The 18,663-nt window shown below is 41.7% G+C and overlaps 1 protein-coding gene across 1 annotated transcript; it reads left to right on the plus strand.

Annotated features, from left to right (window-relative positions):
- The first annotated feature begins 15,801 nt into the window (after positions 1–15,801).
- On the plus strand, positions 15,802–17,138 carry LOC111884043 (protein BIG GRAIN 1-like A). The gene has a single exon (XM_023880374.3). The coding sequence runs from the start codon at positions 15,946–15,948 to the stop codon at positions 17,089–17,091; it is 1,146 nt and encodes a 381-aa protein (XP_023736142.1). The 5' UTR covers positions 15,802–15,945; the 3' UTR covers positions 17,092–17,138.
- Positions 17,139–18,663: the final 1,525 nt, after the last annotated feature.

The following is an 18,663-nucleotide window of genomic DNA, read 5'->3' on the forward strand; positions in this document are numbered from 1 at the left end:
ACACTGATGCGGTGTGATCGGTAGTATTGGGCCCGTACTACCGAGGACACCGGGTCAGTGGGAGACCCAAGTAAGAATCCCTGGATATCGGGGACGGGGTAGGGTTGCGTTATCAAGTGCAATTACACTTGATGGAGTCTCTGATAGTTTTATGTTGTATTTCAGAGACATCATGGTTAGACCACGCCACGGAGCGAGTACGAGCGGTGTGAGTGACGAGGATATTCGTCAAATGATTCATGAGGAGGTGGCGGCGGCGATCCGGGCCGAGATCCCGGAGATGTTTGGGTCTATCAAGACCACCCTGATGGAGACGTTCGACGAGCGGTACGCCGCATTGACTGAGGCTGCAACCGCTGCAGCTACCGCAGCTGTGGCCGCTGCTAGGCCACAGGGGGGTGATTCATTGCTGTTCCGAGAGTTCAGCAACACGAAGCCACCAGAGTTCGACGGGACGCAGGATCCGATTGCTGCGATGAGGTGGATCGCAGATATAGAGGGGTGCTTCTACACTTGTTCATGCCCGGAGCACCTGAGGGTACGGTTCGCTTTGAACCAGCTCCGTCTGGGAGCCAAGGACTGGTGGAAGTTCGTGACGGCGAACTTCACTTTAGCAGAGACTGCGGCAGTGACATGGGAGGGGTTCACTACCATGTTCAGGGATGAGTACGTTCCCCCGGTGGAGCGGGAACGATTGGTTCAGGAGTTCTTAACCCTCAAGCAGGGTACTGATTCGGTGGCGGCGATCACGCGGAAGTTCCATGAGAGGGCGATGTTTTGCCCCGAGCTAGTGGCCACAGAGCAGGCTCGGATGAGCCGGTACTTAGGTGCTCTGAGGAGGGAGATCCGGGAGTTTGTGTCAAACTCCACTTACCATACTTTTACTGAGCTTCAGGCGAATGCCAGGAAGCGTGAGATCGAGTTAGAGACTCAGGCCAGGGAGGAGGCCGAGTCTCAGCAGGCAGACCGGTGACCGGCTCAGTCTCAGCCGGCAGCCAAGCGGATCAAGTCCGCCGATTCGAGGACGGGAGGTTCGAAGAACCGCACTTGCGTAAAGTGCGGTAAGGGTCACGCTGGGGCGTGTCGAGCCGGTGCTTGCTACAAGTGTGGCAAGGAGGGACACATTGCTAGGGAGTGTCCCAAGGGATTTATGGTTTGCTTTCATTGCAACCAGACCAGCCATCGGAAGGCCGAGTGCCCTCAGCTTCGTCAGGGATCTGCACCTGTTGCCAGGACTACTGAGACCCGACCGGTGAAGGTCGAGGCCCCGAGGGCTCGTGGGAGAGCCTTTCAGCTGACTGCGGAGGAGGTTCGCGCTGCGCCCGATGTTGTGGCAGGTATGTTGTAATTCATGTATTTATTTTAATGTCAAGATGTTATGCTTATGTTATTATATGCGTAGGTACTTTCCTTGTGAACTCTGTGCCTGCCTTAGTGTTATTTGACTCGGGTGCGAGTAGGTCCTTTGTGTCCTTAGCCTTTAGTCAGCATATTGGCGTTAGTCGTGAGTCGTTGAGTCGACCTTTGAGAGTCTCTATAGCTGACGAGAAGGTGATTTGTGCTACGGAGGTTCTTCGGGGATGTGTACTAGAGATTTTCGGGGTTGGATTCCCGATTGATCTGATTCCTATCGCGATGGGGGATGTCTGTGTCATCGTGGGCATGGACTGGCTGAGCCGGTTCGGCGCTGTCATCGACTGTGAGCGTCAGTTGGTGACTATACGAGACCCTAGAGGGGGAGTTCTTTCGGTGTACGGCGAGGGTACCCGTTCGGGATCAGCTTTTTGTTCGGCCGCTAGGGCGAGGCAGTGTCTACCGCAGGGCTGTAAAGGTTTTGTGGCGTATGTGATGGATACGCGGGAGGTTTCCGAGAAACCGAAGTCAGTTGAGGAAGTTCCGGTGGTGCGCGAATTTTCGGATGTCTTTCCCGAGGAGTTGCCGGGAGTACCGCCTGTAAGGCAAGTAGAGTTTAGTATTGATCTGGTTCCGGGGGCAGCACCTATTGCTAGAGTGCCCTATCGTCTTGCACCTCCAGAGATGCAAGAGTTGTCCTCTCAACTCCAGGAGTTGCTGGGGAAGGGATTCATTCGGCCGAGCAGCTCGCCATGGGGAGCACCTATTCTGTTCGTCAAAAAGAAGGATGGTTCACACCGGATGTGCATTGATTACCGGGAGTTGAACAAGCTAACGGTCAAGAACCGTTACCCGTTGCCGAGGATCGATGATTTATTCGATCAGTTGCAGGGAGCATCTTGGTTTTCCAAGATCGATCTGAGGTCAGGTTACCATCAGGTGAGAGTACGGGATGAAGACGTCCAGAAGACAGCGTTTAGGACGCGATATGGACATTATGAGTTTGTGGTGATGCCTTTTGGACTCACCAATGCCCCGGCTGTGTTCATGGATCTCATGAACAGGGTATGCAGGCCGATGTTGGATCGGTCAGTGATCGTATTTATCGACGACATTCTGGTGTATTCGAAATCTAGAGAGCAGCATGAGGAGCATTTGAGGGAGGTCCTGGAGGTATTGAGGTCGGAGAAGCTTTATGCAAAGTTCTCCAAATGTGACTTCTGGTTGCGGGAAGTCCAGTTTCTAGGACATGTGGTTAATCAGAAAGGGATATTGGTCGATCCAGCCAAGGTTGAGGCGGTGATGAGTTGGGAGGTGCCGAAGTCACCCTCTGAGATCAGAAGTTTCCTTGGGTTGGCAGGGTATTATCGGAGATTTATCAAGGATTTCTCCAAGATCGCAGTGCCACTCACCAGATTGACCCGGAAGGGTGTTACATTCTCATGGGGGCCCGAGCAGCAGACCTCCTTTGAGACACTTCGCCAGAGATTGTGCGAAGCCCCGGTATTAGCTCTCCCAGAGGGGATGGAAGATTTCGTGGTATATTGCGACGCATCGATTTCGGGATTGGGTGCAGTGTTGATGCAGAGGGGTCATGTGATAGCTTATGCGTCAAGGCAGCTGAAGCCTCATGAGACGAGATATCCCACGCATGATTTAGAGTTGGGGGCAGTAGTGTTCGCTCTCAAAATTTGGCGTCACTACTTGTATGGGGTTCGATGTACGATATACACGGACCATAAGAGTTTGAAGCATTTGATGGATCAACCCAACCTAAATATGCGTCAGAGGAGGTGGTTGGATGTGGTCAAGGATTATGATTGTGAGATCCTGTACCACCCAGGCAAGGCTAATGTGGTAGCCGATGCATTGAGCCGCAGGGCGGAGAGCACTCCATTGAGAGGTGTATGCTTGAGATTGACTGTGATGACTCCAGTATTGGACGCTATTCGTGGGGCCCAGGCAGAGGCTGTGCGACCAGAAATGCAGAAGAAAGAGCGGGTTGTGGGGTTAACCTCAGAGTTTGTCAAGGATAGTCGAGGCCTTATGACGTTTCAGGGTCGGATTTGGGTACCGTTCGTGGGCGGTACGCGTATTACGTTGATGGAAGAGGCTCATAGATCGAAATTCTCGATCCATCCCGGTGCTACAAAGATGTATTTGGATTTAAGGAAGGAATATTGGTGGCCCTGTATGAAGAGGGACGTGGCATGGTTCGTTGAGAGGTGCTTGACCTGCCGTAGGGTTAAGGCTGAGCACCAGAGACCGCATGGCAAGTTACAGCCATTGGAGATCCCCGAGTGGAAGTGGGAACAGATTACTATGGATTTTATCACCAAATTGCCGAGGACTGCTAGGGGAGTTGACGCAATTTGGGTGATCGTGGATAGGTTGACAAAGAGTGCACACTTCCTTGCCATCAGTGAGAGTTCTTCGGCGGAGAAATTGGCGGAGATATACGTGAGAGAGGTGGTATCTCGGCACGGGGTGCCGATCTCGATTGTGTCAGACCGTGATGTGCGCTTTACTTCCAGATTCTGGAAGAAATTCCATGAGGAGCTGGGTACTAAATTGCATTTTAGTACCGCATACCATCCCCAGACAGACGGTCAGAGCGAGCGGACAATTCAGACGCTGGAGGACATGCTCCGAGCGTGTGTGTTAGACTTCGGGGGTAGTTGGGATGCGTATTTACCATTGGCGGAGTTTTCCTACAACAACAGCCATCATTCGAGCATTGGTATGCCGCCTTTCGAGCTGTTGTATGGTAGGAGGTGTCGGACTCCCATTTGCTGGGGAGAGGTGGGACAGAGAGTGATGGGCAGCACGGAGATCATACTCCAGACGACAGAGCAGATTCAACAAGTGAGACAAAGATTATTGACTGCCCAGAGCCGACAGAAGAGTTATGCAGACAGGCGCCGATCCGAGCTTGAATTTCAAGTCGGCGACTTCGTTCTCCTGAAGGTCTCTCCTTGGAAAGGAGTGATTCGATTCAGGAAGAGGGGCAAATTGGGGCCCCGGTATATTGGGCCATTTCGTGTGGTTGCAAGGGTAGGCCGGGTAGCCTATCGGTTGGAGTTGCCAGCGGAGTTGGGTCAGATCCATGACACTTTTCATGTATCGCAGTTGAGGAAGTGCATAGCCGATGAGTCGGCAGTGGTTCCATTGGAGGATATTCAGGTGGATGCGAGCCTGAATTACGCGGAGAGACCAGTGGCGATCAGGGATCGGAAGATCAAGGTTCTGAGGAACAAGGAAGTACCTCTGGTGTTGGTTCAATGGCAACACCGTAAGGGATCAGAAATGACTTGGGAACCGGAGCGCGAAATGCGGGAGCAACATCCGGAACTATTTGCAGAGCGAGACTTCGAGGGCGAAGTCTAATCCAAGTGAGGGAGAGTTGTAACAGCCCGAAATCTCAGGTATTATTAAATTATGTTTTTGGGTGGTTTAAGAGGGGACTCGGCGAGTTGGAGCCTAGACTCGCCGAGTAGGATCGCAGACTTGGTCGCGGGATCGCGACTGGACTCGACGAGTCCAGGTATGGACTCGGCGAGTCGACGCTGTTTAGCGGAAACCCTAACCGTTCAGGTTTGGGACGTATAAAAGGGACCCATTGGCCGTCATTGTTCGTTTTAGCCTTCTGAGAAAAACCCTAAATCGATTTAGTGCAGCTGGAGCAAGGATCTTAGGCCATTGTTGGTTATAGAAGAGTGGTTGTGCAAGGAAGAGGAAGGATTGGTTAAAAGAGCAGCAAGGGGTCACATTCTGAGGATTGGGAATACAGAGAATACATCATCCAGGTAAGAATTCGTGTATGCTCTGCTATATTGATGTATTTATGAAATTAGGGTTTATAGAACCCATTTAGTGATTTGATGAAGTAGTGCCTTGTTACCCCACGACTATAATCTTGTAGTAGGACCTTTAGAGGTCCAGAAGGTCCCATGCATGTGTATTTCGGGACGAGACCTATCTCAGGAAGCAGTTACTCGTCTGCATGGCATGGACTCGCCGAGTTGTTCTTCAGACTCGGCGAGTAGCTTGAAGATTTGCTGGGACTCGCCGAGTTGTTCATCAGACTCGGCGAGTGGAGTCGGGGTGGCCCCGCGATTCTTCCAGAAGTAACTCGTCGGGTCGAGGAGGGTACTCGACGAGTAGATAAGGAATCTCAGAAAGTTGGAAGACGTCTAGACTCGCCGAGTCGCCATGGTACTCGCCGAGTCCGGTTGAGCTGACCGTTGACCGTTGACCGTTGACCAGAGTTGACCTAAGTCTGACTTCTTAGGGATAGTCACACTTAGAAGAAATAAGTATTAATGAGTTACGTAATGTTATAGGGAGGTTGTAGCTCGTCGGTTGTGCACGAGTCATTTCAGGAGTTGCTAGCTTTCAGCATATACGAGGTGAGTCTTCTCACTATACTGTACCCGGAAGGGTTTGACTGTGTGACCGGAAGGTCAGATATGATATGTGATATGTATGCTATGTGTGGTAAGTTAATTGTTATATGTGCTATGTATGATATGTGGGCCGGAAGGCAATATGTTATGGGCCGGAAGGCGATTATGTTATGGGCCGGAAGGCGTTGTATTGAGGACCGGAAGGTCAGGGCCTGGAAAGGCGTATGTGTGTAAGTGTATATTGGGGAACTCACTAAGCATTTATGCTTACAGTTATTGTGTATGTATTTCAGGTACTAGCGAGGACCGTGGGAAGGCGCCGGCATGATCGAAACACACTGAAGATTGTTTTTATGATCTTGGGATTTTGAATAATTGTATTGACTGAATAATTAAACTAATTATGCCTTGTTTTAATGGAAACAATTATGTTTTAAAATTGAAAAATTTGTTTGAAAAATTTGAGTTGTTACAGTAGGTGTTTGTGAACGATGTGTTCACCGGTGTACTCCATCCCCCACATGGTTGCCTTTAGGACATTTATTGCTGAGGAATCCCCTTAGCAGTTGTGTCCGTCCCGATGATGATCCTTAGGCTAGGTCCCTTATGATAGGTGTTTAGGGACGTAAAGTGAGGATAACGGGAACGGGTAATCGGGTTATTGTTGGTTGATGAAATTAATAAACTTATTTATTGTGGGTTGAAAACCCTATGTGCTCACCAGGCTCCCAAGCCTGACCCACTCAGTTTTATGTATTACAGGTAGTGGCGCATGGGCATAGATGTGATGTTTTGGACGAGGGATTACAGATATAGGCCTGTAGATATGAAATAATGTAGTAAGGCTTATATTGTACTGTTTATGCTTTTGATCTGTACGAACATGACATCCCGAGTCTTTTAATGAAATACATTTCTATGGAAATGCTTTTGATAAATCTTTATCATATTTTTGTTTTGGGACAAATTCCGCAACACTTTCATTTAAAATGTAACTCTGATTTTTAAACAAAGCATAAACAAACCGGTCTTTTCTGGCCGTGATTTTGGGGATGTCACATGAAGACCGCGTGGGGGTTCCCGTGGAAATTAGCCAAAACCACGTGGGGGTTCCAGTGGCGGCTAGTCAAGACCATGTGGGGGGTTTCCATGGCATTTTAGTAAGACCTTGGAAGGTTTCCACGGCTTCCATATATGTTGTATGCATGGCTTATGTGGTTTGTGTAGCTTTATATCTACTATAGTATATGCCATTTATGTGGATTATGTGGAATATGCTCTGGGGAACTCACTAAGCATTAGCTTACGGTTTGTAGATTTGTTACAAGTACATCTGAGCCCAAGGGCAAGGGAAAGGCTTGATGGTGCGGTGTGCAAACTCTCATCGATATTGTAATAGGACACTCTGATGTTTTTTTAAATGAAGTTGTAATGAATGTTGATTTGAAAACAATTGTTTTGGGATTTCATGATTTATGGAAATATGTTTGATTACTTTAAAATGAAAATTTTCTTTTGAAAAATTGGGTCGTTACACGCTAAGAAAAATTTGTTGACGTATTTTCACGTGCATTCTCAAGGAAATAGAAGCTGGATTTCAAGCCTCGTGAGTTGGAATAACCTATCTTGTCATTGTTAGCCAACTTGTTCAAGCCTTTTTGTTTTTGTTAAATTACGCCTTATGAACTAGTTCTATAAACTCACATTTCCAAAGTTTGAATCAATGTAATCCTTGTATTCAAATCTATGAAGACATGTAATGTTATTCAAGTCTTGTACTTTTCAATATATGTTTGTTAACTATGATCCAATTGTAAACATCGCAACCTCACCGTTTCCGCCGTTGATCGGGGTGTGATGTAACGACCAAAAATTTCAACCAATTTAAAATTTTCGAAAACAATCCAATTCCATTAAAGTTATTACAAAAAGGTTTTCAATACAATTTATTTTAAGTATTCCCAGAATCTCATCACAACATAAACACGAGGAGCGGTACGATCACGCCTTCGCCTTGCCACGGTCTCCTGAAGAACCTGAAAAACATAAAACCACAACTGTAAGCCCGAAAGCTTAGTGAGATATCCCCAAAATACCAACCACATATACCATACACGCATAACATGCCATAACATATCCTATCACAGAACAACCATGCACTTCGGGTCTACTGTGTGACTGGTCCGCCGCACCGGCCAACAGTCCACCTGGTCCACCCTCCGAATCTAGCCATATATCTTGAGTCTGCAGTGTGATTGGTCCGCCCGCACCGGGCCTTCAATCCACCTAGTCCACTCTCTGAGTCTACAGTATGACTGGTCCGCCCGCATCGGGCCTTCAGTCGGCCTGGTCCACTCTCCGAGCCTCGGCACGTCTGGTCCGCCCTCTTGGGGCCTACAACCTATCCGGACCGCTCGTTGGGCCTTCGGGACAACCGGTCCGCCCTGGGTATCTTGGCCTACAACACAAAGCAGGACCCGCCTCAACCCATCCCCAGTCCAAACAACCATGTGCACATAAACATACAATCATATAGCAATTCACAATCAACAAGCCGATCAAACAGATCACATAACATATCATCATCCTAACCAGGATACCGGCCTAACCGGTCACTAGCATAGCATCACCCTACATCTCAGAATACAGATCTCAATCAGGTCTCTAGCACATACCATCCTAGCTACCAGGATGCAACATATCAAAATAATAACATAACAACAAATACCCGGATCTCAATCCGGTAAGGGTCGGCCTTGGTGCCTTAGACCCTGTTGATATAGTGAGGATAACTCACCTCGAAACGGCCGACTAAACAGATAACCCAAGCTGCCCCGATCACTGATACGATCTCCACCACTGGACAACCACCAAGGCATTGAACTCAAAACAATAACCAAAAATTACCAAAATGTCCCTGGAAACCACTGGTCAACCCTTGGTCAAAGTCAATCCCTGACTGACTCTACTCGCCGAGTCAACCCGATGACTCGCCGAGTCCCCATGCTCAGAAATTCCCCAATCTGCGACTCAACTCGCCGAGTCACCCCGAGACTCGCCGAGTTCAACAACTCTGAGTCCACTCACACACAACTCACCGAGTCATCCCCTTGACTCACCGATTCACTACTCAACCAGAAAAGATTGGGACTCTTCGACAAGACTCGCCGAGTCCAAGAACAGACTCGTCGAGTCTAAGGCTATCTTCATCCTACTCGCCGAGTTGTTCTTCCAACTTGTCGAGTTCCAGGCCATCTTCATCCAACTCGCCGAGTTGTTCTTTCAACTCGTCGAGTTCCAGCCTATCTTCAAGCAACTCGCCGAGTCCACCCATGTGACTCGCCGAGTACCACCGGGTCTGAATCCATACAGAGGCTTTCCAAGCCATGCAGATGATCCAAACCATAGATCTACCTTTCCTAAGGCCATCCATCACGTAAAGTGGCAAACTTTACGTGAATCCAAGGAGATCTATGCATTTTCTCTCTAGGGTTTGGGTTAGGGACAAGATAGCTCCATCAATCACTCACAAACAGGGACTTTCATGCATTCCAACCCTTCTCCAATCCAGATCTGCAGTAGCAACCTCAGATCTAACCTCTAAACTCCAATTCATCAAAAGATATGATCTCTAACACCCCAAAATGATGAATCTAGATACTAACAACTCAAACAATGAAATAATACCTCAAAAGGAAGCTCCAAGAGAAGATTAACCCGAATCCTTGCAAAGCCCTTTGATCCAAGTCTCTTACCTTCAAGATCTCTTCAACAACCACCTCTCCAAGCTCCAATTCACTCAACAATGGGGTTTCTCCATGAAATTAGGGTTTCTGGAACTCAAGGGATGATAAGGAGGCTGGGGAGGAAACATAATGTTCTTTATATAGGGCTCAACCTCTGGATTTAGGGTTTTCTCCACTCAGCACCAACTCGCCGAGTCCAATCCACTGACTCGCCGAGTCGGCCACTTGACACGCGACCAAGTCACGACTCTACTCGCCGAGTCCACCCATGGACTCGCTGAGTCGCTCTTTCCCATATTACTCTTTTAGCCCTTCAACTTTACTCTTGCTATTCCGGGATGTTACATGTGACATTAGGGCTCTGACACCAACTTGTAATATCCCAAAACCTTAGACTAAAATTTTCATTTTTAAAATAATAACATCCACTTTTAATAAAAACATGTTCAGAGTACACCATTTGCTCATAAACCACTATTTAGAAATCAGAGTTATAATGAAGATAATGTGGAATCTCGATTCACAGTCATGCCTTCGCCGACTAATAAGTACCTAGAAAATAGTTAATCCACAACTGTAAGCACAAAGCTTAGTGAATTCCCCAAAAATATCTCATATAGCAAAACATAACAATCATTTATGAGTTATCAACAACCCTGGGGACTATCAACAATTCCAGTGGGCTAACAACATGCCCTATGGAATAACAACACCCCACCTGGGTGATCAACAACCCTGGGTACTATCAGTAGTCCTATGGACTTTCAACAGTCCATGAGTTATCAGCAACTCAGTTCATATATAGCAGAAATCAATAGATAAGAACCAGTTGGTCAACATGCACATACTACTACACATGCAAGTGCAGTGAAAGGACTCACCTTGCAAATAACAACCATGAATACAACAACTCTTACATAGAGGGCAGACAGGAGCAACAAGACACCTAACAATAGTAAATTCATACCCTAGTATCCTACATCCTTAGACATTAGTTTAACCCAAAAGTCAACCTTTATCAAAAAGTCAACCATTATCAACTTCAGCCAACAGTCACATCGTGATCGAACCCGAAGAAAACAATCTTGAATACTCTATTCTCACGATATGACATGCTACTCTTCACGTTGTGAGAACTGCTTTGGACAACTTTGAGCATTAAGCTCTTAGTCCCTTAAGCCACTCCTTGAGACTTTCGAGAGGGCCTTCCCTAACCCCAAGGACCATAAAAATCGTGGAAAAGTGAAATCAAGATGCATGCTTGGAGTCTAAAACCAACACCAAACCTCATATCTAAAATTTATACTAAAGAAAATTCCTCAATGATCCATAAAGTTGCTAACTTTATGGATCCCATGCATGCTATGAAACCCTATTGTGAAGAGAAAAGAACAAATCTTAGATCTAGCATGCATAAAGATAAAGGCAAGAGCTTTAGGGCTTACAACGGTCCAAATGCACTTAAAGATAATGACGAAGGGACTTACTTGACAAAAGTGATGCACCCAAGGAGTCTTTTTTCTTCTTCAAAGAGCCGAAACTACCAAATGAGCTCTTCAAGGTTACCAATGGAGGCTAAAAATGATTTGGGCAAGAAGGAGGTGATGGAGGCTAAGGGTTTCCAAACCTTAGCCTCACACTTCTCTTAAATAGGGAACAAAACACGGAATTAAGGTTAGCATGATCTCACTACGTGAACACCTATGTGTCACGTCGTGAGCCCAAAATGGTCATGCGATTTAGCCTGAATGTCACATTGTAAGAGATCCTCTCCCATAGTGTGACCCTCTATAACTTGGGGTTTTTCATTCCTATTAATTCCACACAATTGTTGGATTAGATGTCTAAGCCCATAACTATTATTGGTATGTACTTGATCCGAGAGTAGCATGGTCCACTTGGGTTGCATATCTTCAGGACAATTTGTTAGGATGGACTCTTGAGCGAAGGTTATATATGATTTATTAATATATTATAAGTACTAATATATTAATATGAAATCATATGGTTTTAATTAGTATTGATCAAGAATTAATTTAGAATTGATTTAGTGATCAAAAAGAGACTAAGTAAATCTATGGGGACTAATTATGTTAATTAGTTATATTCATGTGTGTTGGGCTTGTGATCCATGTTGGACCAAGTTTATGTATGGATACATAAAGAGTTGGGCCACATGAACCATGGATCATGAGACCCATGGGTATGGATTTGGGTTATATCCATGACCCTAGAAATCCCACATATAAATACATACTTCATTCCCCAAAATCGACACTTGTGTATTCTTGGAGTTCATGATGGTTTTGGGTGCATGGAGATCCTCTCTCAAGTTCCTGCTTTGTCCATGATGTGTTGTGATTCCACTTGAGGCTTCCACACTATTGGGGCTAAGCTCTTAAGGCTAGGTACATTAAGACTTCAATCTCCACCATAAGGTATGTTATCCTAACTAGATTCTTGTGTGGTATATGACAATTGTATGCTAGTTATAGGTTTAATACCCTGGAAACACCATTGCATGTATAATTAGTGAAAACATAGATCCAAGGTATTTAGGGTTGCATGAACACCTTAGGAGTGTTAGAATGCTCAAAACCCATCAACAATGAGAAATCGAGTACCTGCATTAGATGTTACAGCTTATCAAAAATTGATATTCTAGTCCAAATGGTTTTGGACTAGCACAAATGGTCCAAAATAAGTTTTTTATGGTGCTTTTCGTTAAATCCCACATGTGGGATACACGTGGTGGACATTTTCGTCACTTCATATATTCTTAGTTCTTTTACCACCAACCTGTGTCCCGATTGCATAACTAATCCTTAATTATTAGTTGTCCCCTTGTTACCCTCATTGAAATAGCTCGATTCTCCTGCCTTGCTAAAACCCTAATCGAGCTTAATCACATGGTCGTCTTCCTTGTCTATAAGCTTCAAAATATGACAATTTTCGACTTGCAAAAATGAATAAAATGAATAAGTATATCATCTTCTTTTCTTAATTTGTAAAAAATGAATAAAAATTAATCTAACCTTCTTTTAAAGTGTTTTGAAGATGGAATGCCTTCTTTGTTCACCTTCAAACCATATCATGATAGTAGTTCATTACTTTTTTCATCTGATGCAAATAATGGGATCCACCACATTGTTTACGTTCATTGCTTGGTTGATACTGAAAATCTAGATTTGTTTATTTGTTTTAATTAGAGTTTTAAGCATTACAAAAGAATCTGGAATCTTTGTAATTGTATAAATATTTTAAAAAGAAGAGTTAAATTATCATTGGATTATGATGGTCATTCGTCACGAAACTTCCCATCACCATACCATAAACCCTTGTATCCGTCGCAAGCTTAGCTGATCCATCTCTATACAGTCTGTCGGTAAAAGTTTGCCATCAATCCGTGACAAATCTATCATATTGGTTTTTTAAACTTTGGTTTTGTGGTTGTTGGAAAACATAATCTGCCATTTAGAGACACATTTCTTTGTGTCGCCTAATGTATTTGCTAAAATGCTTGACACATCGGTGGGTGATGGAACTGCCCATATGTGAAAGTCGGTTTTGTTACAATGATCCTTTTTGTGAAGACAAGGATTTAAAGACTTGTATACTGTTAGAAATTGGGAGAATGTTAGTGGAAATGTTCTTGAAGTATACCAGAAAATGACCAAAAACGAGTATATAGTTTTCTGTCCGAAAATTATCACATGACAGTTTCAAACTATCACCAAACCAACAAAAGTGTCATAAAAAACTGATTTTAGGATAAGGGTCAAAGTAAGTCAATTTTCCAAAAAGCCGGATTTTAATGCATTTTTGATATAGCAACATAACCCAAATAAAAAATTTCTACAGTTGGACCCCAACCAAGGGCTCTACCCATTGGACCCCGCCAGGGGCTGGGTGTACCGTCCATTGGACCCAGCTCCCAAGGGTGTTGCCCTCAGACCCTGTTCGTTTAGGAGTTACGTCCTTAAATATCAGTCTACTTTGAATCTTTATAAATTTAAATAAGTGTGCACTTGACACCTTCCTTATTTATTTAATATTCATCAAGATTGATTTTGGTCAACAAATCAATCCATTACACTTAAATACAATTAGTAAAACAATTCACACATATATTTATGTTGTCATTCTTCAAAAGATAATAAAATATGTAGGATTCAAAACTAAACTCCATCCAACATGTCAATCCATTTCAGCTGAGAGTTAGGGGGTTTAGATAAGTTTGATACTTCTCAGTCAACTATTTTTATGAAGGTATCGAGACAACTAATTGTATGATATTCCTTTAAATTATTTAAATATCTTATAGTTTTTAAAACTGTGTAACCATATCAAAGCAATCATTATATATATTTGATTTTTCTATTGATAATCAGATATATATTTTTTATTCCACAAAACTAATTGTTCTTTGTAAAATTTTAGGCAAAAATGTTCATATTTTAGATATACAAAAGTTCGTTTGAGGTTTTTTCATATATGATGTTTTTTTCAACTTAAATTGATATCATATACCAAGACTAATTAAAAATTCATTATAGAGTATAAAACAAAGTATTTCTCGGTGAAAACGATGATATGTACATTAACTTTTCAAGGAAAAAAATTATTTGCATGAAGAATTATGTAGTTGTTGAATACTCGAACAACCAATTAATTGAACATTCATATACCAACCAATCAATTATTAACAAGAATCTTTGTATTTAAGACATAAATAACAAGTTCTTGGTTTTGAGTGATTGAGTTATTATGTTATGAATTACTTTGTAAGAATAAATAATCAATTCGATAAATATATAAAACAAAGTTCTAATATATATTTATCATCTAGTAAAACACCAAATAAATAAACGGTATTAAGTCTTGCTGTCTCATATAGTGTGGGGAAAAAAACTTAATTTATAAGGTTGTTGATAGAGTTTGGTCATTTAGTTTATCTAGTATTAAAACTTAAGGATAGATGGAAGTAACGGGTAATTAGAGCTGGACCGGATTTACTTTAACGACTTGGTTAGCCGTTCCTCGTATTGTCAATATTCAGTCCCAGTTTTAAGACCGGTTCAGTCCATCAAAACCCGATTAAGATACAAAAACTGGACCGATATTTTTTCTCGTATTTTAGCAACTTATTTATTTTGTTCTATTTTTTAACATATGTATATTTATTTTGTTTTGTTTTTTTAACATACGTACAACTGACTCGTATGAAATCAGAATTATTTGATTTTTTCCCACCATGTAATTTGGTGTTTGTAGTTCATTTTAGATTGTAAGAACACATATTTTCGTTACATATTGAATTAGTTACAGAACTCGGAAGACATCATATCAATGGTACGTGTTTTATGTTTCAACATTTTTTATATTTTGCTCCGTTTGTTTTAAATACATATAACTCACTTGTATGAATTTGGAATTACATGATATTTGTTACAACATATAATTTGGTATATATAGTTTATTTTAGACTATAAAAACACCTATTTTCAGTGCAAATCAAGAATCGGGTTCCATTATGAAAAAAAAGAACCGAAAAACCGACACCGACATTGACACCGATAGTCTGAATCTCAGTATATATAATTTGACAAATTCACTTCCGGTCAAAAGGTGGTTCTATTCCAGTCCGGTTCAAAGTTCATCCGTAATAAATTGATAATATTAAAGTTTTAGTGATTTACACATGGTTCTTATAATTTCTTATAATGAAGACATTATTATCAAAAAACTACTCAAATAAGTCATTAATTAAATAGTAAATGTATCAAAATTTGATGATTTAAATCAATAAATGTTTATCCTTTTATTTAAACATTTAATACTCTTTATTATCACTATCAATTTTCAAGTCATAATAGAACAATAAATATTTCAAATAAACAATCTCAAAATACCTAAAAATTAAGTGAGATGTGGTACATAACGAATCTTATTCTAAATTAAATTTTATTATGACGATTTTGTCATTCTAGATTTCTAGTTTGTGTTGTTCTCCTAAAGGGAATTTCATGACCAAAATCGATTTTTATATATAGGATGAAATGATCTTACGTTGTTACGATTAACCTTAGGGAATAAGTAAATTGTTCATCGTGAGATCAGAGATGCTTTTTAAGTTATATTTTAATAAATACCGTTGGCAATCAAATTTGTAGAAAAAGAAAGAATTATGTGATTTAAGTAAAGTCGTAATCAAATGACCTTCTTTAAAGAATTTTCCGATCACTTGCCACCATGCACGCGTCTCTTTCTGTCTTTATCTCCTATAAAATCGTCTCTTACACCCTGTTCACAGTCTCATTTCACTTTCTCTCTCTAAATATTCAATCATTTTCCATTCTCTCTCTCTATACACACTTTTCGATTCTCCTTCTCTTTCGTTGTCACTTGTCATATCAAAGATCCGTCGAAGACAAACGACAATGTATCGTTGGAGTCATAAATCAGTCAAAGAAGAGAAACCGAGAAAAAACACACCAAACCCATCTTTTTCGTCAAGCCTTCTTGATGAAATCTACCGTTCCATGGACGGCGACGACGTCAAATCCGGCCGAGAAGAGAAAACTTCAAAGAAACAAAGCATCAGCAGCGGCGGCGGCGGTGGCGGTGGCGGCAGACCAAAAGCGAGCAGTGCAGTGGAGGACGAAGCAGTGGCGAGTCTCCGGCGAGCTTTTTTGGTAGAGAAATGGATGAATATGAAACAAAACGAAAAAAACATAAACACTCGAACGAGGCCTTCATCAATACCCGACGTCTACCGGAAACCAGTCATTGATAACGACCCTATTTTCTTCAGTTCGGGGACGAGCTCTTCTGATTCGAGCTATGGAATATGGTTCTCTGAACCAGAAAGTTTCCGTGGCTCCAGGTTTCATAAACCTTCTTGTTTTGGACCTTTCAGTAGGCCAGAATCCGTAAAAACTAACGGGTTTTCGAAAAAGCATCAGCAGATGGAGTTCTACTACTGTTCGGATGATCATCAAACAAATGGAATCGATCGTGGGGCTTTAATCAAATCAAAAGCTCGAGCATTGAAGATTTACGCGAACCTGAAGAAGATAAAGCAACCAATCTCACCTGGAGGTCGACTCACGACGTTCCTCACATCTCTTTTCGCAAATGGCCAAGTCAAGAACCCGAAAGATTTGAATCCACCATGTTTCGATCATAAAAAGAGTGAAAGAACATCAAAATCGACACATGGGTCTACATGTTCATCAGCTTCTTCATTTACAAGGTCATGTTTGAGCAAAAATTCTCCAAGATCAAGGGAGAAGAAGCTCAACAATGGAATCCGAAGAACTGTTAGATTTTACCCGGTGAGTGTAATCATCGACGAAGATTCACGTCCCTGTGGCCAAAAGTTCATTTATGATACACAAGATTTAACGAAGGATGAAGATTACAACTCTTATGATGATGATGATGATGATACCAAAAGTGATTCAAGTTCAGATTTGTTCGAACTTGATCACTTGTTAGCTTTGAAGGAGTGTGAAGAGCTTCCTGTATATGAAACGACACATTTTGGCAAGAATCGTGCAATTGCTAATGGGTTAATTTGCTAATTTTGTTCGACAAATTTTATGAAATTGAATTATACATTTGTTTTTGAGGTTTGAATATGTTTCATATACTTTTGTGCAATGATTACATGGAAGAAGTAATTATAAATAATATGATACTATAAAATATAAAGTTAAGGGAAGGAAGAAACATGTGGTAATGTGGTGCTTTTGAGGCAATTCTTAAAATGGTAAGAGTTGTACATATTTGAAATAAAATGATAAAAAGATGGGAAAGGACAAATTCTTGAAAAGAAGGGAGGGATGTTTCATGTTTGTTTCTTTTGGTTTTGGTTGATCCCAAGTTGATGGATGGATGGATGGATGGATTGGAGAGTGACAGTTTGTGAAATGATAAAGTAAAAGGGCTGTATTGGGAAAAGGGAAGAAAGGAGGGGTGGAAGTGAAAATTAAGATACCCATATCGGGATTAGAAGCAACGATAAAGAGGATGATGATTGATGAATGGATGGATTGAAGAGTGACAGTTTGTGAGTTAAAAAGGTAAAAGAAGGGGGTATATTTCGAAAGGGAAAGAAAGGAGGGGTGGAAGTGAAAATCAAGATACTCATTTCGGGATTAGAAGCAAAGATAAAGAGGATGAATGGATGGAATGGAGATTGGAGAGTGACAGTTTGCGAGTTAAAAAAAAAGTAAAAGAAGGGGGGATTTTGGGAAAAGGAAAAGAAAGGAGGGGAGAAAGTGAAAATTAAGATTCTAAGATCAGAATTAGAAGGAAAGATAAAGAGGAGACAGAAGAACCGCATCTTTTGCTTTCCTTGGTTCAAACAACTATGACCATAGGAAAACAAAAGTTAAGTATGTTTTGTATGTACCAAGTTAAAGCCGATGAAATTTAAAAAAAAAATATTATTATTATTAAGGGATGTTAATAAAACTGACCATATTTAAAGCAAATTTTAAAAGATATAATCAATAAGTAAGTGCTTTTAAAAAAAAATGACCAATATTTTCCGAATGAGTCATTTTGGATCCGATAATGGTCCTATTTATATATAGTTTTTGGAATATCTCCCAACCCTTCCCCCTCCCCCACTAGGTCAAGACACTCTCATTTTTTTATGACGAGGTTATCCTATTATGGTAATATTATCTCTATTTTGTATATCTTGTTAACATTTCATCGATTTAGATAGTTTAAAATCATTACTTAAAATGGAAAAACATTGTCAGGAATACTCGGAACGGATAAACATTGTCAGGAATACAGTCATTGTGTTTGGAACACAAAAACTTGTCCAGGACTTCATGAACTTAAGGTCAAATACATAGTTTTGATTAATCGTTAATAGTTAGCTTAGCTTATGATGAACTTAAGGCCAAATACATAGTTTTGATTAATGGTTAATAGTTAGCTTAGTTGGAAATGATAATGAGGATAAGTAGCATATTTTTTTGTAGAACTTTGTGTTTGGAACACGAAAAGCTTCTTAAGAACACAAATAACCAATCTAGAATACGTAAAATTTTGTTTCTCAACTGCTCCATGATATTTTAAGATAACTTGTTTTAATGTTATTTCAGCATGACCATGTATATGAAGCGGTGTTGTAA

This window comes from Lactuca sativa, chromosome 8 (genome assembly GCF_002870075.4).
Source record: "Lactuca sativa cultivar Salinas chromosome 8, Lsat_Salinas_v11, whole genome shotgun sequence".
Lineage (NCBI taxonomy): Eukaryota > Viridiplantae > Streptophyta > Magnoliopsida > Asterales > Asteraceae > Lactuca > Lactuca sativa.